The sequence below is a fragment of the Rattus rattus genome, chromosome 6 (assembly GCF_011064425.1).
Source record: "Rattus rattus isolate New Zealand chromosome 6, Rrattus_CSIRO_v1, whole genome shotgun sequence".
Classification (NCBI taxonomy): domain Eukaryota; kingdom Metazoa; phylum Chordata; class Mammalia; order Rodentia; family Muridae; genus Rattus; species Rattus rattus.
In genome coordinates this window covers 154,060,426-154,077,494 of record NC_046159.1, presented here as the reverse complement: position 1 = coordinate 154,077,494, position 17,069 = coordinate 154,060,426, and the positions used below count along the sequence as shown (strand labels likewise).

The 17,069-nt window shown below is 48.1% G+C and overlaps 1 protein-coding gene across 13 annotated transcripts in view; it reads left to right on the top strand.

The window, feature by feature from the left end:
- Nucleotides 1-15,763, top strand: part of Prkag2 (protein kinase AMP-activated non-catalytic subunit gamma 2) — a 163,025-nt gene extending 147,262 nt beyond the window's left edge. For 9 of the 13 annotated variants that reach the window (XM_032907156.1, XM_032907151.1, XM_032907150.1 and 6 more), the window contains 8 exons: nucleotides 745-803; nucleotides 2,527-2,572; nucleotides 4,379-4,433; nucleotides 5,594-5,720; nucleotides 7,877-8,042; nucleotides 8,243-8,280; nucleotides 9,607-9,753; nucleotides 12,704-13,010. In XM_032907156.1, coding sequence (XP_032763047.1) covers nucleotides 745-803; nucleotides 2,527-2,572; nucleotides 4,379-4,433; nucleotides 5,594-5,720; nucleotides 7,877-8,042; nucleotides 8,243-8,280; nucleotides 9,607-9,753; nucleotides 12,704-12,883 — 818 coding nt within the window. In that variant the 3' untranslated portion in view covers nucleotides 12,884-13,010. Of the gene's footprint in view, nucleotides 1-744; nucleotides 804-2,526; nucleotides 2,573-4,378; nucleotides 4,434-5,593; nucleotides 5,721-7,876; nucleotides 8,043-8,242; nucleotides 8,281-9,606; nucleotides 9,754-12,703; nucleotides 13,011-14,584 lie in introns of those variants that run through there. The other 4 variants (XM_032907154.1, XM_032907152.1, XM_032907153.1 and 1 more) reach the window with 3 other exon arrangements.
- The last annotated feature ends 1,306 nt before the right edge of the window (nucleotides 15,764-17,069 follow it).

Below are 17,069 nucleotides of genomic sequence, written 5' to 3'. Positions count from 1 at the left end.
TAGTGTCAGCTTTAGTTTTAGTTTCTGTTTCCCTGCTGAGAATGTAAACTTGTTTCTCTATTGTGATCCTGTGAACCTAGTAAAAGCTTCTGCATTCATTTTCTCAATAGGAGTGACCCAAGTCTGTATTTTTTGTTCTTAAACCTCGAAGGCCTACACCCAGTTCTCAGTATCATGATGGCACAGGCATCAACATATATACACACGTGTGTGGGCTATGTGTATGTGTGTAAATGTGTGGAGTCGTGTGTGGTGTGTATGTGTTGTGCACTTGTGTGTATATGAAGGTGTATGTAGTCGTGTATGTATGTGTGTTAATATGCACATTTGTGTGTGTGTGTAGTGAAGGTGTATGTATAGTCGTGTGTGTGTGTGTGTGGGTGTGTGGGTGTGTGGTGTATGCGTGTGGTGTATGCGTGTGTGCACTCACACATGTTTGCGTGCACATGGAGGCCTAGACTTAATTATCGGGAGCCATCCTCCATCACTTGTTCACTTTACTAACTTTGAGGCAGGCTCTCTCAATCAAACCCAGAGTTTGCCAATATGCCTAGTAAACAGCCAGGTTATTCAGGGGATCCCTTGACTCTGCCATCTAAGGCTGGGATTACAATGTGCCACCACCCCCACCAGTGTTCCTGAGGATCCAGACTCCTGTCCTGACGCTTCTGTGGCAAGTGCTTTAACCACTGAGCTATCTCCCCACCCCTGAGTTTGTTTTTAACTGTTGATTCTCTGTTTCAGGAATGCTCACAATTACAGATTTCATAAACATACTACACAGATACTATAAATCCCCCATGGTGAGTGGCATGGACCTCACGGTGTATGTGGTCGGGGTGGGATGGGTTTTCCAGTGCGTATAACATAGGGAAGTTCAGTACGAGACTTCCAGCCCAAGTAAGCAGTGAGCCCAGGCTTACGTCATTTATCTGAAGCCTGGAGAAGGCACCAGCAAAAGTAAAAAATTAAAAAAAAATTTTTCAAAGTAACAACTGCTTTCTTCAGCTTGCAGAATTACGCTTTCTAATTTACTGCCCTGATGCGTGTACGTTCCGCTGCTTGATGACCAGCAGCATGGTGGTGTGTACAGGAAGGGTGCTGCCTCCCCACTTCCTCTTAGTGCTTGGCCTGGGGGCCTGGAGATAAAGTGGCCGAGGGCTTTTTTTTTTTGCAGGCCTCTTCTGAGTGGCATTTGATAGTCACTGGGCACCCATCCAGGATTTAGTTATCTTATTTATCTCAGTTCCGGGGGTGGGGGTGGAGCTGGTGCACTGGGCTTGCTAGGCAGTCGTCCACCATGAACTACACCCCGACCCCTTGTTCGTGGCTTTATGTCTGCTATAGGAAACTAGGAAAGAGGACATAGAAATCCAAACGGAAGAATTCAGTGCTGACCCTTTCTTGCTAATAGAAGAGACTCTTCTGGATGCCATTGTTGGCAGGCACCCCAGCATGTTCTAGAAGGGCAATTTCAACTGAAAGCCAGTCTACCCTGTATTAAACACAGCTCAGTTCTAATTTTGTCTGCTGTGGTGGGGAGGTCACTTGTCTGCTTTATTTAACTAGTTCTACGAGTTTCTAAGCGGCAGTCAGTTATCCGCTAATGTGCATTTGTTAACGGGGAAGCTTGTTCTAAGAAGCGTGGCATCAGTTGATCCCATCGAGGAAACACAGCAAAATGTTTTTACTCAGGCTGAGATGGCCACAACCTGGGCAGGTTCTCGCAGTCACGGTTGCAACCTATGACTTTGATCAAACTGTCACCAGGTGGTACATGCCTGTAATTCCCAAATAACATACAAAAGTGTGTTTCTTCATGAGGAAACCTGCAGAAGGAAGATCTTTGTATGTAGGACAGGAAGGTAGAAAGTAGCCTGAGAAGGGAGAGGGCACAGGGGTGGGGGACCTCAGGGGAGGAATGAGGAGTCAGATGGCAGAGGCCTGGGTGTGCCATCAGAACAGGAGGAAGGGCAGCTTGTGGGAAGGAAGGAAAGAGCTGCAGGGAGGGGTGCACATGAAAGGGGACTAAGGTGATGTATCTGATGCATACGTACAAAACAAGAAGGGCCGCCATAAAACCTGTTACTTTCATCTGCTTACTTTAAAATATTTAACTAAAAAATATCTTACTTAGAGAAAAATTAAGTACGTTTTACCGGACTTTGAATACTCTGTATTATATAAAGGACAGCAGATACCATACAGCAAATCTCTGTGGTCATTTAGTAAATTAAAAATTGGGGGAAGGGGTGGGGATTTAGCTCTCAGCGGTAGGCGCTTGCCTAGGAAGCGCAAGGCCCTGGGTTCGGTCCCCAGCTCTGAAAAAAAGAACCAAAAAAAAAAAAATTGGGGGAAAATCAATGAAATGGAAGTATCGTGCAAGGCTAATGCCATTTTTTAGTACTTTCGAAATCACGTTCTCCTTGTATCCCCTAATTTTCTAATTACAAGGAGAGTGACAGACGGGAGCTGTTTGCCCGTGTGAAGGTGACATGTGTAGACACAAATTTTTCTTATTTGCAGGTACAGATTTATGAATTGGAGGAACATAAGATTGAAACGTGGAGGGGTAAGCTCTACCAGGTCTTGGCCTCTTCAGCACACGGGGAGGATGCTGTGTGAAAGTGTGATTTACTCCCAGATCATTTCCTGTACTGAATTACAGCTCATCGGCTACAACACTCTGCTTGCTTCTTCTCCATCTTGAGGGACTTCCATATAATGTGCACACTGTCCCTCTGTGGTAGACCGTGTTGACTGTAGCCACATGTGTGTGGCCTTCCACTAAACCTGGAGCTGTAGACCTGAGGGAGCCGACCGCAGAGCGTCACCCCCAGATATTGATCTCCATGGCCTAAGTTTAGGGCAGACCAAGCTGCGATTAAGATAAATTATTCTTCTACAAATACAGCAAAACTGAGACAAGAAAAGCTCTAACTGGACAGTTCGGATAGAATAAGAAATCATCTCAGGAACTCTCGGGCTAGGGAGATAGCTGTGCAAGCCGTGGAACTGAAGCTCAGCCCCCGGAACCCTCCGTAAAGAAGCCAAGTATGGCAGGGTGCACTCAGTCCTGCAATGGAGACGCAGTGACAGGCGAGTCTCTGGGGCTCACCGGTTAGCCAGCCAGAGCGAGTGACAGACTGTCTCACGGGCTGGAGAGTGCTTGCAGTGTCCTCTGGTGTACACACACAAACAGATGTGCACACACGCAGATAGAGTACATAAATCATACAAAAGAACTGTTTGCCATGCCAGAATTTACCCTTTGCAGTCATGTTGTTTTTACCTACACTGGGGTCAGATTTTAAACTCTTGTTCCATTATGGGAAAGTTGTCATCTGGAAGACTCAACAGCGGGCAGGACAGACTCCCATGGGGTATGGTAGAGGACCCCCCCCCGCCGCCCCCCACTGATCAGAGCATAAGAACCCTGTCCCAGTGCTCAGGGAAGAGCCTGAGTGGAAAGGGAGGGGCCGCCCACAGGAAACTTTCTAGCTAGGCATTAGCTAGACTCTCATCGTGTGCTTTGGCAGATGGCCAACTTTCAAGGTAGCTGAAAAGTCAGAACCTCAAATGGAATGCTCCTGGCCTCTGCGGGCCCTTTTAATTTCATGTGATTTTGAGAGCTTGTCAAGGGATGTTTTACTGAGCATGCTTTATCAAGGCAGACTGAATGAATCAGGTCAGCATGTCATCCAGATGGCCTGTCAGTGACATGATGGTCAATACCAAGACAGGCACGTCTCACCCAGCTGTGCTGTGTGCATCCCATTGGCCGTGGTTTAGGTGTTCTTGCACCTCCACTACAGGGTGTTTGACAGTGTCAGGATGTCCTTCTGCATCCAGTCCTCAGCAAACCAAATTAAGTGCAGTTGATTTCCTTACAAAGGAAACGAGTATAGGCTGGCAAGGATCCGAACATGCCCTGGGTTCTGAGCGTCAGTGTAGTGAAATGCAGCGAGATCGTTTGGAGAACGCTGGTTAGAGCGATGCTGTCTCCCACATTATGAAAACCTGCTCTAAGGGATTCTGTAAACGTTTCTTGAGAGTAATGTGAACTTGATAGGACCCAGTGGCTTCCGCTGCCTTTGCTCTGCGTCAGAGCTTTTCCTGATGCTGCCAGCATCTATGGAGATAGAGGGATTTTCCCCACTACATGTGATTTTTTTTTTCTACAAGTACAATGTCCCGAAAACAATCGAGGCCACATTAAAGAATTGTGACTATAACAGTATTTGGGGTAAATTAAATGACCTTTTATTTGGGTTTCTGGTTTGTCTAGTTGTTCCCGTCAGCTGAGGGTATTGGCATATATAGTAGCATTGCACACAGCCAGTCTGTAACTGCCTGTGTTTTCCTTCTCCAAATGCAGAACTGTACTTACATGAAACCTTCAAGCCTTTGGTGAATATCTCTCCAGATGCGAGGTAAACGTGAAGCTTCTTCTCCCCCATTTGAAAACACTCTGTGCAATTTAGATATTCGATTGCTGTGATGGATAAGTAGAAGTAGGCAGACAGTGTACTACTAGTTAGGACCAGTCTAGTTAGGGCCAGCTTCCTTAATCCAAATAGTATGCCAGAAGTCGAGAGATGTTGGAAATCCCAGCGACACCAGGCACATAGGTGGCGCATAGTTGGACTCCTAAACCTTGGGGAAGACTGACATAGAGGATTGCAAGTTTCAAGGCCAACCTGGGCTATATACCTAGCAATTATAAGGCTAGCCTGGGCAACTTAGCAAGTCCTGAGACAGGGAGGGGGAGTAGAGTAAGGGGTGGAACAACTAATGTGGACCCAAGTGACTGGCCATGAGGTTGGTCATCCAGGTCAGTTTTGAACACCCAGCTCACCTGTGGCAACATTAGTAGAGGGATCCTGTTAGAGTTATTGATCCTCAGGGCTTCACTCTTGACCCCAACATTCAGTGGCTGGACTCTGGGAAGAGCGGTGAAACACATCCCCAGTGATTGCAGTCCAGACCAAAGGCAGCCTTGAGGGAGCTGGAAGGGCGAAGCGGGACCCAGGCACAGCCTGGGGGTAGAGCAGGTGCTGGGCACAGCCTCTGGCTCTCGGCACAAGATGGACAGAGTAGGAGGCAGTCTAAGCCCAAGAGCTCTAGAGAGAGAAGACACTTGGTTTTGTTACCTCATTTCCAGATGGATGGAGAAGGTATACCCAACAGGCTCCTTGGCAATGGTGGCAGAAGGCAAAAAGAACACAGAAGGACAGTTCCCCAGGGTGGGCTGGCAGGGCAGGCGGGCACCCTGGGAGTGTGGCATCCGGCCTCAGTGCTGAGGTCACTGCTGGTCTTCCTGAAGGCTTACAGCTCACCTCCTTCAAACAAATCCCCGGATGCACTGTTAAACACCCCCCGGACTGGAGATCCGTGTTTCCCCCTTGAGTCTGGGATGAGCCAGCAGATGAGTGGACAGCTCCCATGTAAAACTTTGCTGTGACTGTTTTAAACTAATGAACCTCTTGTTGTGGTAATGTAAAAGCAGTGAGAGTACTGTAGCTGGGGTGGTCCGAAGGTTTTCTGATTTTCCTTGAAAGCCTCCTAATGACTCTAATGGCTTTTCCCGCAGCCTCTTCGATGCTGTATACTCGTTGATCAAAAATAAAATCCACAGATTGCCAGTTATTGACCCTATCAGTGGGAATGCACTTTATATACTTACCCACAAAAGAATCCTCAAGTTCCTCCAGCTTTTTGTAAGTAGTCCCTAAAGATGTAGTTGCGTTGACTGTCACTTACGTCAAGTAAACGGGCTCCCGTTGCTCGCAGTAGAAGAAACCGTTAGTTCCAAGGTCTCCGTTTCCCAACTCACTACTGTGTGCACTGTGTGCCCTCCACGCTGACGCCAGCTCAAATGCTTTTGGTCCTAAATCTTTTAGTCCTAGTATTAAGATAGTAAAACCAGGGAATGCCCCCCAAAGGCCGGCATTGTGTCCGTCTTGTGCAGGGGGATCCTGAGCAGTTTGTACGTCAGTCTCACCGAGGCCTATGGCATCCATGGAGGGAGCCAGGATTTAGGGCAAAAGTTGCTTGTGGTATGTTTGCTGAGGTCATGGTTTTAGAAACATGAGCAGAAAAAAAAGGACCATCCAGGGGTCACCTCATTCTCAACTGCAATGGCCAGAGACTGCCAAGGCAGAACAGACGTGAGCAAGGGTTACACCATGGTGGAGCAGGAGTGTGCTGGGAGGGCCTCATCCACACCCCTCCCCTGTGTAAACATGGAGTCATCGCCAGGAGGAGCAGCGAGGTGTGGACCGTTCAGAAAGGCCGTCTGAAGTGATCTTCCTAAAGGAAATAAACTTTTGAAAGCTGCTTCCAAGGGGCTTTTCCAGGCTCGCGTCTGCAGCTTCCCATCAGGGACCAAGGGAGCATGCAAGTCTACAAAAGGGCCCGAGTTGATCTTTCGGATGCAGCCTTGCAGGGCCAGGGTTTTACAGAGGTGTCCAGGGCTCAGTGATGGAGACGTGTTGTGTGGTCCAACTAGTCACATAGCTTAATAGAGCATCCAGGACAAATCGCATTTCCTGACTAACTTGGGAGAAGAATCATTTGCTGAAATGGCGTTTGTGGCATTTCCTGGGCAGCTGAAGAAGAGCAAGCAGGGGGTGCTGTCCGTCAGCCAGTGATGGGGAGTGTGGAAACCTTCCTTGTTGAGATAGCATAGGAACCCAGGGCTGGGGCAGAGGAGCAGGTGCTCAAGGCTCAGCCACTGGAGCCCGTGTGTGACGCTGGCCGCTGGCAGACACTATGTTGGGAGCCTTGCACGAGGTGTCTTTACGCAGCCCTGTCCGGTTGGTGCTGTTACAGCTATTCATGACGTCACCCATCTAGTCTGAAGAGAAGAAGGGAGTTACCTTAGTTTGGACAAATATGGTAGATAGAGCCTTGTAGCCAGACTATTCAGCCAAGGGTTCTCAGATTAAAAAAACTACATATTTCAAATAAAGCCACACCAGGGCCTAGTTTCTACTGGTTATCAGGATCATTCTGGGGAAGGGTAGTGATACCCTCCCAGGCATGCAAAAAGTAGGCAGTGAGGCAGGAATTCTGTGCTGAGATGGACTAGGTGACCTAATAGGTCTTTCTCTCTCTCTTTTTTTTTTTTCTCTAAATTTCTAGGAGTCTCATGATTTGAATATTGATGAACTCTTTGACTTGAACATTTTGTTTCTTCTAATTGTTCATCTTTTCCTGATAATTATAAGGTACACCAGGAAGATGGCGTCAACTCTGCCCTTTATAAAAGGTGGATCTTTGAAACCATAGACCTTACTCTGTTGTAGTCCAGCCTGATCCTAGACTTTCTTCCAGTTTATCCCTCCTCCTCTGAAACAGTCAGAAAAGGAGAGCTAATTGTAAAGGCTCTTCCTACCTTGTTCAGCTGGCTTATTCTTTGTTGTTAATAGTGAGACACTGGATTCATCTGGGGAGCGAGCGGTCAGTGGAGGTGGGGACAGCAATAGCTTAGTTGCAGCCAGTCAGGCCCAGGATGTGCAAACACACAGAGCTCAGTGTCCCCTCAGATCCCAGGGCTGAATATAGATCGCCTAAGAATGCAGGGTTCCATCGGTGCTGCTCTCAGGCCTTAATTTCCTAGACAGACCAGCGATCTCATCTTCTTCCTACTGTTTTGGTGTGAAGAGAAGGGAAACCATGAATATGTAGAATTGGTTTTTCTGTACAAAGATAACATGTGGAACCGTTAGCTGGTTTGAGAGAAACAGTTCTGACTGATAGGAAAGACTCGCCTTTAATGTGTTGCACATAGCTTTTCATTCAGATCTGGATGTATGTACACTGAAAGGGCCTGCTAGGGTTCTAGAACATTCTCATGTCTCTCCTTGCTCAGATGTCTGACATGCCAAAGCCCGCCTTCATGAAGCAGAACCTGGATGAGCTCGGAATAGGGACATATCACAATATTGCCTTCATTCACCCGGATACCCCCATCATCAAAGCCTTGAACATCTTTGTGGAGAGACGGATATCTGCGCTGCCTGTGGTGGATGAGTCAGGTCTGTGAGGCCATCCCTGCTCCTGGGCCAGGATGAGTGGGAAGTGGGCAGACAGCAGAGAAACGCATGCCAGGCTCCAGCTCCCGTAGTTAGCCGGCAGGAAGACGAGAATGCGCCCCGTAGTTATCAATCAGGACTTTTTTTTTTTAAATGAGTTACCGTTCCTAAAATGTTCTTCTAACATATGTTTTCGTTTTTAGGAAAAGTTGTAGATATTTATTCCAAGTTTGATGTAATTGTAAGTACTTTTTCATGTTTTTTAAGCCTGTCGTTCAGCATGCATTTTAAAACAAATGAAAACTAAAAGTGCACTAAGTCGTTTATTCCATGATGTAATAATTCCTGACCTCTTGAGTGAAAGTCTCCTCCCGAGGGGGGTATTTCAGAGAGCCGTTGCTTTACCAATGAGCTGTGTGTTAAGTGTGTGCTGACCTTTTGCTGACCTTGGCCATTTGATGGGAACTCATTGCCTCCGTCCCTACAGCCCACGAGCCTTACCTGGCCGTGTTTCTTTTGGGGGTACTCAATGCTCACACGAGCTGGGTAGCTGTCAGTGCAACTCCCACTCAGGTTGGGAGACACTGTTCTAAGGAAACAGCCACGAAACAGATCTAGGGCCTAGTTTCCTGGGGTTCTTCAAGCAAAGCACGTCTGTGACGCTGGCCAAGTCTTTCCCACTCATCTTTAATGTAATTTTTGAGTTTCACACTGTGTCTAAGAAAGGGAAACAGGTTTGACAGCTGAACCAGACACACATTTTGCTACAGTTTTGACCCTGCCACTAATTATGGTTTTGCAGCTGTCTTTTGGTTCAACCAAAAATCATCTCGTTAAACCAGAAATCTTTTCCTTAGAACCTTGGATGAACGGCCCCACTAAAATCGGTGGGAGTCATGGGAGACTCTGGCTTTCTGGGCTTCTTGAGTCTCTTCTTGATCTTGACGGGCCCCACACTTCCCTAAGAACCCACTGGGAGACACTGATGCAGACCCCTCCCTCTGAGGCGTCTCACTGTTGGCCCGTGTTGGTCCCACTGCTCATGTGGGGTGTAGAGCCTTGGTGGACATGAGTGGGGAGAGCCTGGCAGAGGACACTGTCAGAAGGCATTGCCACACACATAAATAAGGAAAATCTCTGTAAGGGAACCACACAGCGTCTGTCTCCCAAGCCTGTTGTTCCAGCTCTGAAGGAGCCTAAGACATGCCTGGGTTGCAGAGTAAGTTCAGGACCAGCCTGAAAAACTTAGGAAAACACGACTGAGAATTTAGAAAGGGAGCGGGGAGAGGCCTAGGGGTAGCTCAGTGGTAGAGCACCTGCTTAGTTTGCACAAGGTGCTAGATTGAACCCCCACTTTAACAACACAACAGCAAATGAACATTTCCATAGTCAAGGCACGCCTAGGAGTGTGACTGAGCTCAGCGAGGGAACCATGCTGGCGGTGTGACACTAGCTGAGAAGAGAGCTCCTGTGCCAGATCCCATGTCAGTGTCTTTTAAGAATCAACTTGCTCGTTCATCCAAGTGGAAATGAAGGATGTATTTTTTTTTTCTTATGACTCTTACAGAATCTTGCTGCTGAGAAAACGTACAATAACCTAGACATCACGGTGACCCAGGCCCTGCAGCACCGCTCACAGTATTTTGAGGGTGTGGTCAAGTGCAGTAAGCTGGAAACACTGGAGACCATTGTGGACAGAATAGTGAGAGCCGAGGTGAGGGACCGAAGCCCGCCACACATCTTCCCTCGTGTCTGCTGAGCACATACACAGCAAGTAATGAGTAGACTCCTTGGGAGGCTGAGACCTGCCCTGGGAGGCAGGCCACAGGTTTCTGTAGCGTGGGTTCATGGCGTTCTAAGCCCCAGAACAGTGTTCAGTACACTCCGATGGGAAGGCCTGCTGAGTTGAGTGAATTTGATGCATTTTTGTGAGTGGAAAATATTGGCAAGATACTTTCATAGAATGAAAACAAAATGAACACTTGAGAAAACAAAAGTTGCCCAGGAGCTTTTAGTCAGTACACCTTGTCAGAATATCTGTGAATTTAAAGAAAAAATATATATATAAGGTTATTTTAACAAAGTGAATGGTAACAAGGTAAAGCGAAACTCTGTGTGTGTGTGTGTGTGTGTGTGTGTGTGTGTGTGTGTGTGCACGCGCGCGCGCAAGCTTGCATATGCACACATGCACTCTCGAGGGTTTGCCCATGTGTCCACGTAGGTCGTTTCTCTCTTTCCCCCTTTATGTGGGCTCCAGGGTTTGAACACCTGTCTTCGGGTTTGTTTGATGAGCCCTGAACTCCCTGCACTGCAGGGCTTGTGGGATGTTCAAGTGTACCTGCACAGGTTCCCAGGAAGGAGGAGAGGGCCACAGTAGTGCCTGCCGCACACCTTCTCATCCCACAGCATTCCTTCCTTCTCAGACAGGGCTGGGAGTGGCCTCCTGTGTGCCCTTATCCCTCCTCCAGCCCTCCCCTCAAGAGTCACTCTCAAGGTCTGAAGGATGCAGTTTCATTCCCTCCAGAACATTCCCTACCATGTAAAACGAGCCCCCAATAGCAAGGCTGTCTTGGCATTATAAATATAAACATGCAAACTAAGAGGCAAAGTGCCTGACGACTTTTGAGACCACTAAGAAGCGTCCATAAACTTCCACGGTGAAAGCTGTACACGTCAAGTCCTGTGCTGCCTTGAGAGCCATTGCTGTTACAATTCCCCTGAGCCTCGTGCAGTCAGTCCAGCCTCTGTCCTGTTGAGTCCAGCGTCTGCCCTAGAGACTCCAGCTGCCTTCCTGTAGAGCCGGGCTCCATCCTACAGGGTCTGACCTCCACGTGGCTTCCGAGTTCATTGTCTCGGTGTTTCCTCTCCCCGGCTGTTTCCATTGCTCTTTAGCACAGCATTTTAATGGAGAATCTTTCCCTTTTAAAAGCTGTTTTATATCCATCTTGTTTTCTAGAAGGTTCTCACATATTTACGAATGCATCCTAGTGTCTCATGAATGTCCTTAGAATCATACACCCTCCATAGGTCATAAGCAGCAGGAAAGGTATCCTTCCCTTTGATGACAGTGGACATTATGTGGTGAGTGGAATCCACTGTGAGAGCTACAGATGGGAAAAGGCCAGATACTGAGGCCAGTAGGATTCTGGGAGGTGCTGCTCATGTGTTTGCATAGAGAAGGGACCACATGGACACAGTAGAACTAACAGCAATCTTGCTGGATATGGTGTTCACGCCAAGGGCAGGAAACTGGAGAATGCCTGCACTCTTGCAATTCTGTAGTTTGAAAGAAGCCATTGGAATGTAAATAAGTCGTTCTCTCAAGTTACACATCTCTTAATTAAAATTGCTTCACTAGATGACTCTTCCCAGGGCCACAGGGAGCCAGCTTCCCAGAGCACCCAGTGTTTAACCCTAAAGCCAGTTATGACATCGAACCATCGCACACTACTCCACACTGTGAGCTCCACCTTCCAGACAAGAGCACCAGAGGTGACCGTACTTGCCTCGCTCTGCCACAGCATATCCTGAAAATTAACACTGATACATACCTGGATGTCACAAAAAAGCCTCAGCGGGAGAGGAGAAGAGCAGAGAGCCCCCCATTATCTCCCACAGCCCTCCAGACTTCTTTGCCATCTAAACCAGCTGCCTACTGGCTACAAGAAACTGAGACGGAATATTAAAAATTGTGGCCGTAGTGGAGTGAGGGAATAGCTCTGTTGATAATCCCCAAATTCCATCTACAGTAAAAGCCAAGAGCACATGTGAGGCCTGCCAGCCTCCGTGTAGCTGAGTGGGTGACCTCCAGTCTTAGAGAAGAATTCTTGGCCTCCATGCCCACCACATGCGCTCGCGCGCACAGAGCGGAGGGGTTATTAATTTGGAGTCTGTGTCATTTCTTTATAGATATTTTGAAGTTTGAAAGCTCAGCAGGCAGAACTGGCTGTTTTCACTTGCTGTGGTCAAGCTCTGGCTATTACATTTTCCAGATCTTTCTGCAGAGTGCCCACTGCGCAGCTCCGTAGTTGTATCCATCTTATGGTCACACGAGTGCCATTTTTTTCCCAACATGCATTTCAAAATCTTTTAATTTAAAGTTTTCAAATGTGGGCTAGGAGGATGGCTGAGTGGATAACTTGCCTGCTGTCCAAGCCTAAGGGCCTGAGTTTGGATCCCAGCACCCACCTAAGACAGGGCAGCAGTTGGGTCCTGTAACCCCAGCCCTGGTGGGCAAAGGTTGGTGGCCCCTAGACTCACTGGCCAGCCAGTCTAGAGAAGTGGCAAGCTGTGGGTTCAGTGGGAGATTTCTGTTCAGTGGGGCTGGAGACATGGTTCAGAAGCTAACAAAACTGACTGCTCTTCCAGTGGACACAAGTTGGATTCCCAGCACCCACATGGCTGCTCAAAACCATCTGTAACTCCAGGGCCTCTTCGGGCCTCCACAGGCACTGCATGCATGTAGTATACAGACATGTATGCAGGCAAAATACTCATACACAGAAAATATAAATAAAATAAACGAGCAATTAAAACAACCCTCTGGCCCCTGTGTACTGTACATGGGCAAATGTACCCCCACACACACACACACACACACACACACACACACACACACACACACACACAGTAAACTCACACTTGGACTTTTTTTTTTCTTGCAGGTCCATCGGTTGGTGGTAGTGAATGAAGCAGATAGTATTGTGGGTATTATCTCCCTGTCAGACATCCTGCAAGCCCTGATCCTCACACCAGCAGGTAAAAAATGGAGATTTCAGGCCAGCATAATAGCATATGTGCTTGATCCTAGCACTTGGGGAGCAGAGACAGGTACATCTCTGTGAGCTACAGTTCAGCCAGGGTACATAAAGAAAACCTATCTTAAAAGATAGAGAGATGGGGTTGGGGATTTAGCTCAGTGGTAGAGCGCTTGCCTAGCAAACGCAAGGCCCTGGGTTCGGTCCCCAGCTCCGAAAAAAAAGAAAAAGAAAAAGAAAAAAAGATAGAGAGGTGGCTGGGTGGGTAAGATGGATGGATGGATGGATGGATGGATGGATGGATGGATACATAGATACATACATATATAGATACATAGGTACATAGATACATAAATGGATGGATACATACATACATACATACATACATACATACATACATACATACATACATACATACATAGATTTCCAGGACAAGCCCTGAGGTGCTGAAGTCTTCCCCACCACCACCCACGCTTTGTGCGCGTTGCTCTGCAGACTTTTCTGACTTTCCTTCTCACTTTGAAGTTCTGATGGTCTGCTTGGGTGAGCAGGGGTAGAGAGCCCGTGGGAGCGGGCTGAGTGTCAGTAAGCGGTGGTTTGATGGGTCTTAGAACACTGTCACACCCTCCTTTACATTCTCTTTGCATCCCCTCCCCCACCTCTCCATTGGCATCACAGAAACCAGCTCCTTTTTTCACAGGGTCACAGACCCAAGACAGAGGTGACAACAGGTGCTGAACTCCAGTAGCTAATCATTAAATTATGTGCACACTGTGGTGGTGGTACATCTCTTTAGTTCAGTGAGCAGACTCCCTGAGACTGGCTGTTGTAATTAGCCTCATCCCTACATTGGCTCACCGTAAGAGTCCCCAGCCATTGCCACAGTCCTGCCTCAGATGCAGAATCCACAGAGCCAACCCCATGAAAGGTACCTTCACAGGGATCCTGGCAGCAGCATGCAGAAATTATGAGAGAAGAGTCCAATGGTGGTGGCACACGCCTTTAATCCCAGCACTCGGGAGGCAGGGGCAGGCAGATCTCTGTGAGTTCACAAGACCAGCCTGGTTTTTAGAGTAGATTGTAGGACAGCCCTTTGCTCTAGTATGTTATTAATGTCTGACACAGTGTGCCCTCAGAAGGTAGAGGCCAGGCTGAGCTACATAGCAAGATCCTGCCTCAGAAAACAAAGGCCAGGGGCTGGAGAGATGGCTCAGAAGGTAAGAGCACTGGCTGCTCTTCCAGAGGTCTCAGGTTTGATTCCCAGCACCCACTTGGTGGCTCACAACTTCCTGCAACTCTGGTCCCAGAGAATCGACGCCCTCTCTGGCGCCCCTGGGCATTGCACCTACCTGGTGCAGAGATGCGTGTAGGCAAAGCACCCATTCACACGAATTTGTTTTTAAAAAGGGTTCATTCAGATGAAAGCGAGAGAGGTGCCTTGGGTAGTATGGTAGCTTGCCTGCCGTCTCCTGTGGAGACCCAGTGGGTACTCATAGCTGCTATACACAGTCGTCTTTAGACATGTTGTAATGCTTTGTTTAAAAAAAAGAAAGGAATAGTCTTCTAAGTATGGCAGCTGAAAGAACTCTGCCTGTTTTTACTACGTTAGCAGTAGAATTGACACTTAGAATGGGAAGATGTGCTATCGAAGCCAAAGTGGTGATGGGAGGGGGCGGGGCTCTTGTGACCACTTATTCCTCCTACCTCTCTCTGGGTGGGATCAGCCGGTGCACAGAACCCTACCGTGGACATAAGCTCTGAGACTTCCACTTTCCGTCTCCCTGGCAGGTGCCAAACAGAAGGAGACAGAGACCGAATGACCACCGCAAGTGTAGACGCCCTCACAGGAGAACTTGAACAAAGTCTCGGGGTCACGTTTTGCCTCATGAACACTGGCTGCAATAGAAAGAGAATAAAATGGCTAAGAATGTATATCAGGGTTTAGCGATGGGTATTTTTCCAGTGATTTGTAAGTATAGGAAAAGATTTTATGTGCTTGAAGATTCAGGCTTGCGTTCAAAGACTGTCCTCAGACCCGTCTGAAGGATTTCCAATGCTGTATGTCATTAAAGTGCACTGTGTCCTGAAATAGTACTACTTTTCATTTCAAAGAAGTCATTGGGATGGAACAGGTGACAGAAAGTGAGTGAACGGCACGTCCAGATCACGGTGCCTTATGTCCAAACGCAATATGTCACCGCCGCTGCCGCACGCCCCAAAGTGCTGCTGAAGAGACGCCCGGCCCAAGTGTGAGCATCTTCAAACCTTTACCCAGCCTCCTCCTTTGCACCCAGTGGGTTGAAAAGTTTTCATTTGAGCAGAGGCAACCGAAAACGCCAAGTGCTGCTTCTAAGTGCTACGTGTCCTGTTCTGGCTACCGTGTCAGCGAGGCTGGCTTGGCAACCGCGCTTTATTTATTTTTTTCTCTCATGCAGGTTTTCTACACATCTTTTGGTGAGTGGACTTCACCATACCTACGAATAAAATCTTGATCATTCTCCTAAGTGGAAAATCTCTCTCGAGAGATTTTAGTTTGGATCTGGAAAGGCTATGCCTTCCAAAACAAGCTACTGGGGCTGGAGAGATGGCTCAGCCATTAAAGGCTAGGCTCACACGAAACAGCCACTGTTGGGTCTTTTAAACGTTTATGGAAACAGGCCGAGGTCGCAGGGATGAAGTACCAGAAGACGTCTGTGTGTTGTTGTTTTTTTTTTATTGTGTGTTGAAATGTAAACTCATGATGTTTGTGTGACCGCTGACAAGACGCTTGTAACTTTTATTGTGACACATAAAGCAGTATTGTCATGCAATTGAAGGGAAACTGTCCCCTCGTGTCAGTGCTCTGAAAATGTTGACACTATATCTGTGTGTATATATGAGCAGAGTTTGGGGGTTTGTTTGGGGGGTTTTGTTTTGTTTTCCAGATCGAAAATTAAAATAAATCCTATCTACCAGTTTGCTAAAGTTTTTATGCATATGAGTCACTGTAGCTGTCTTCAGACACACCAGAGGAGGGCATCAGATCCCATTACAGATGATTGCGAGCCACCATGTGGTTGCTGGGAATTGAACTCAGGACCTCTGAAAGTCAGTGCTCTTAACCGCTGAGCCATCTCTCCAGCCCAAAAAATAAGTATTTTATAAAGAGATCTGTCACATGGGCTAGGGGCAGCAGCACAGTCCTGACAATGCAGACCTTCCCAGTTCAGGACCTCCCCCAACCCCTGCGTTCAATGCAAGGCCAGCCTGGGCTGCAGAACAAGGCCCTGTCAACAAGATGCACAAATAAATGGACACATGTAGCCTACCCCCACCGTCCTCGGAACCAGCGGTGGCTGAAGTTAATACTCAGAGAAAGCTACAAAACACTGCAAGCCTGCAGTACATTAACCTAGTTCACTCCTTCAGAGTCCGGCCCTGGGCGTGGGCATCTGGAAGACACCGCCCCGCCCGCCCCGCCCGCCCCGCCCCACATCACTTTTCCATGTAGTTTTATAGGGAAGACAGTACTCCAACTTTGTCCCTACTTGGCACTGTCAAGAATTCACCTGACCCTCTCCATAAGACACATCGGAAAGCTCCAAGCCCAGCCGTCCATCACCCCCATTTCAGGGCCCCTCCCCACCCCCACACTCATCCTTTGTGCCAGGACACGCCCCCCTCAGGGGTGTATGTCCACACAGGCATCCAGCCAGAGGCAGAGCCTCTTGTGTCCAGTACATCTGCTTTGGAATGGCAGGCAAATGAACGTGAGTCCTGGAATAAACACTCATGAACATTCACACGTGTCTAGCTCCTAGGTGAGCTGGTTCGTAGGCTGTTTGCCTAAACACCTAAACACCTAAACCTCCAGGCTTCTGATTCCTCTTAGACTGCCACCCTTGGGGTTGGTGTGGTTCTCCTCCTCCTAGGCCCAGCCCTGGGCTCGGCTTGTCAAGCAACACCTGGCCACCCAGGACCAGCAGCTACTTCATAAGGGCTGCTGCTTTTTGCTCCTTTTCCTCCCTGCCCTCTCTGCTGCCTCGACCCTCAGATCCTGTTTGCACTTGATTAGGAATCACCCCCAAGAGCTGCTGGTAAAACAGTAAATGACAAGAGTTTCTAGAAGTATTGCAGCCAGCAGATCAGGGCAGGAGGCTAAGGGAGTGATGCCATCCTGGCCTCATAACTCTGCTAGCTCTGTGAGTCTCACCTGGGGGAGAGCTTAACGGGTACATTGTTTCTTTTCTGTTGCTTGAGACAGGCTCTTGGGTAGCCCAAGTTGACCTCAAAC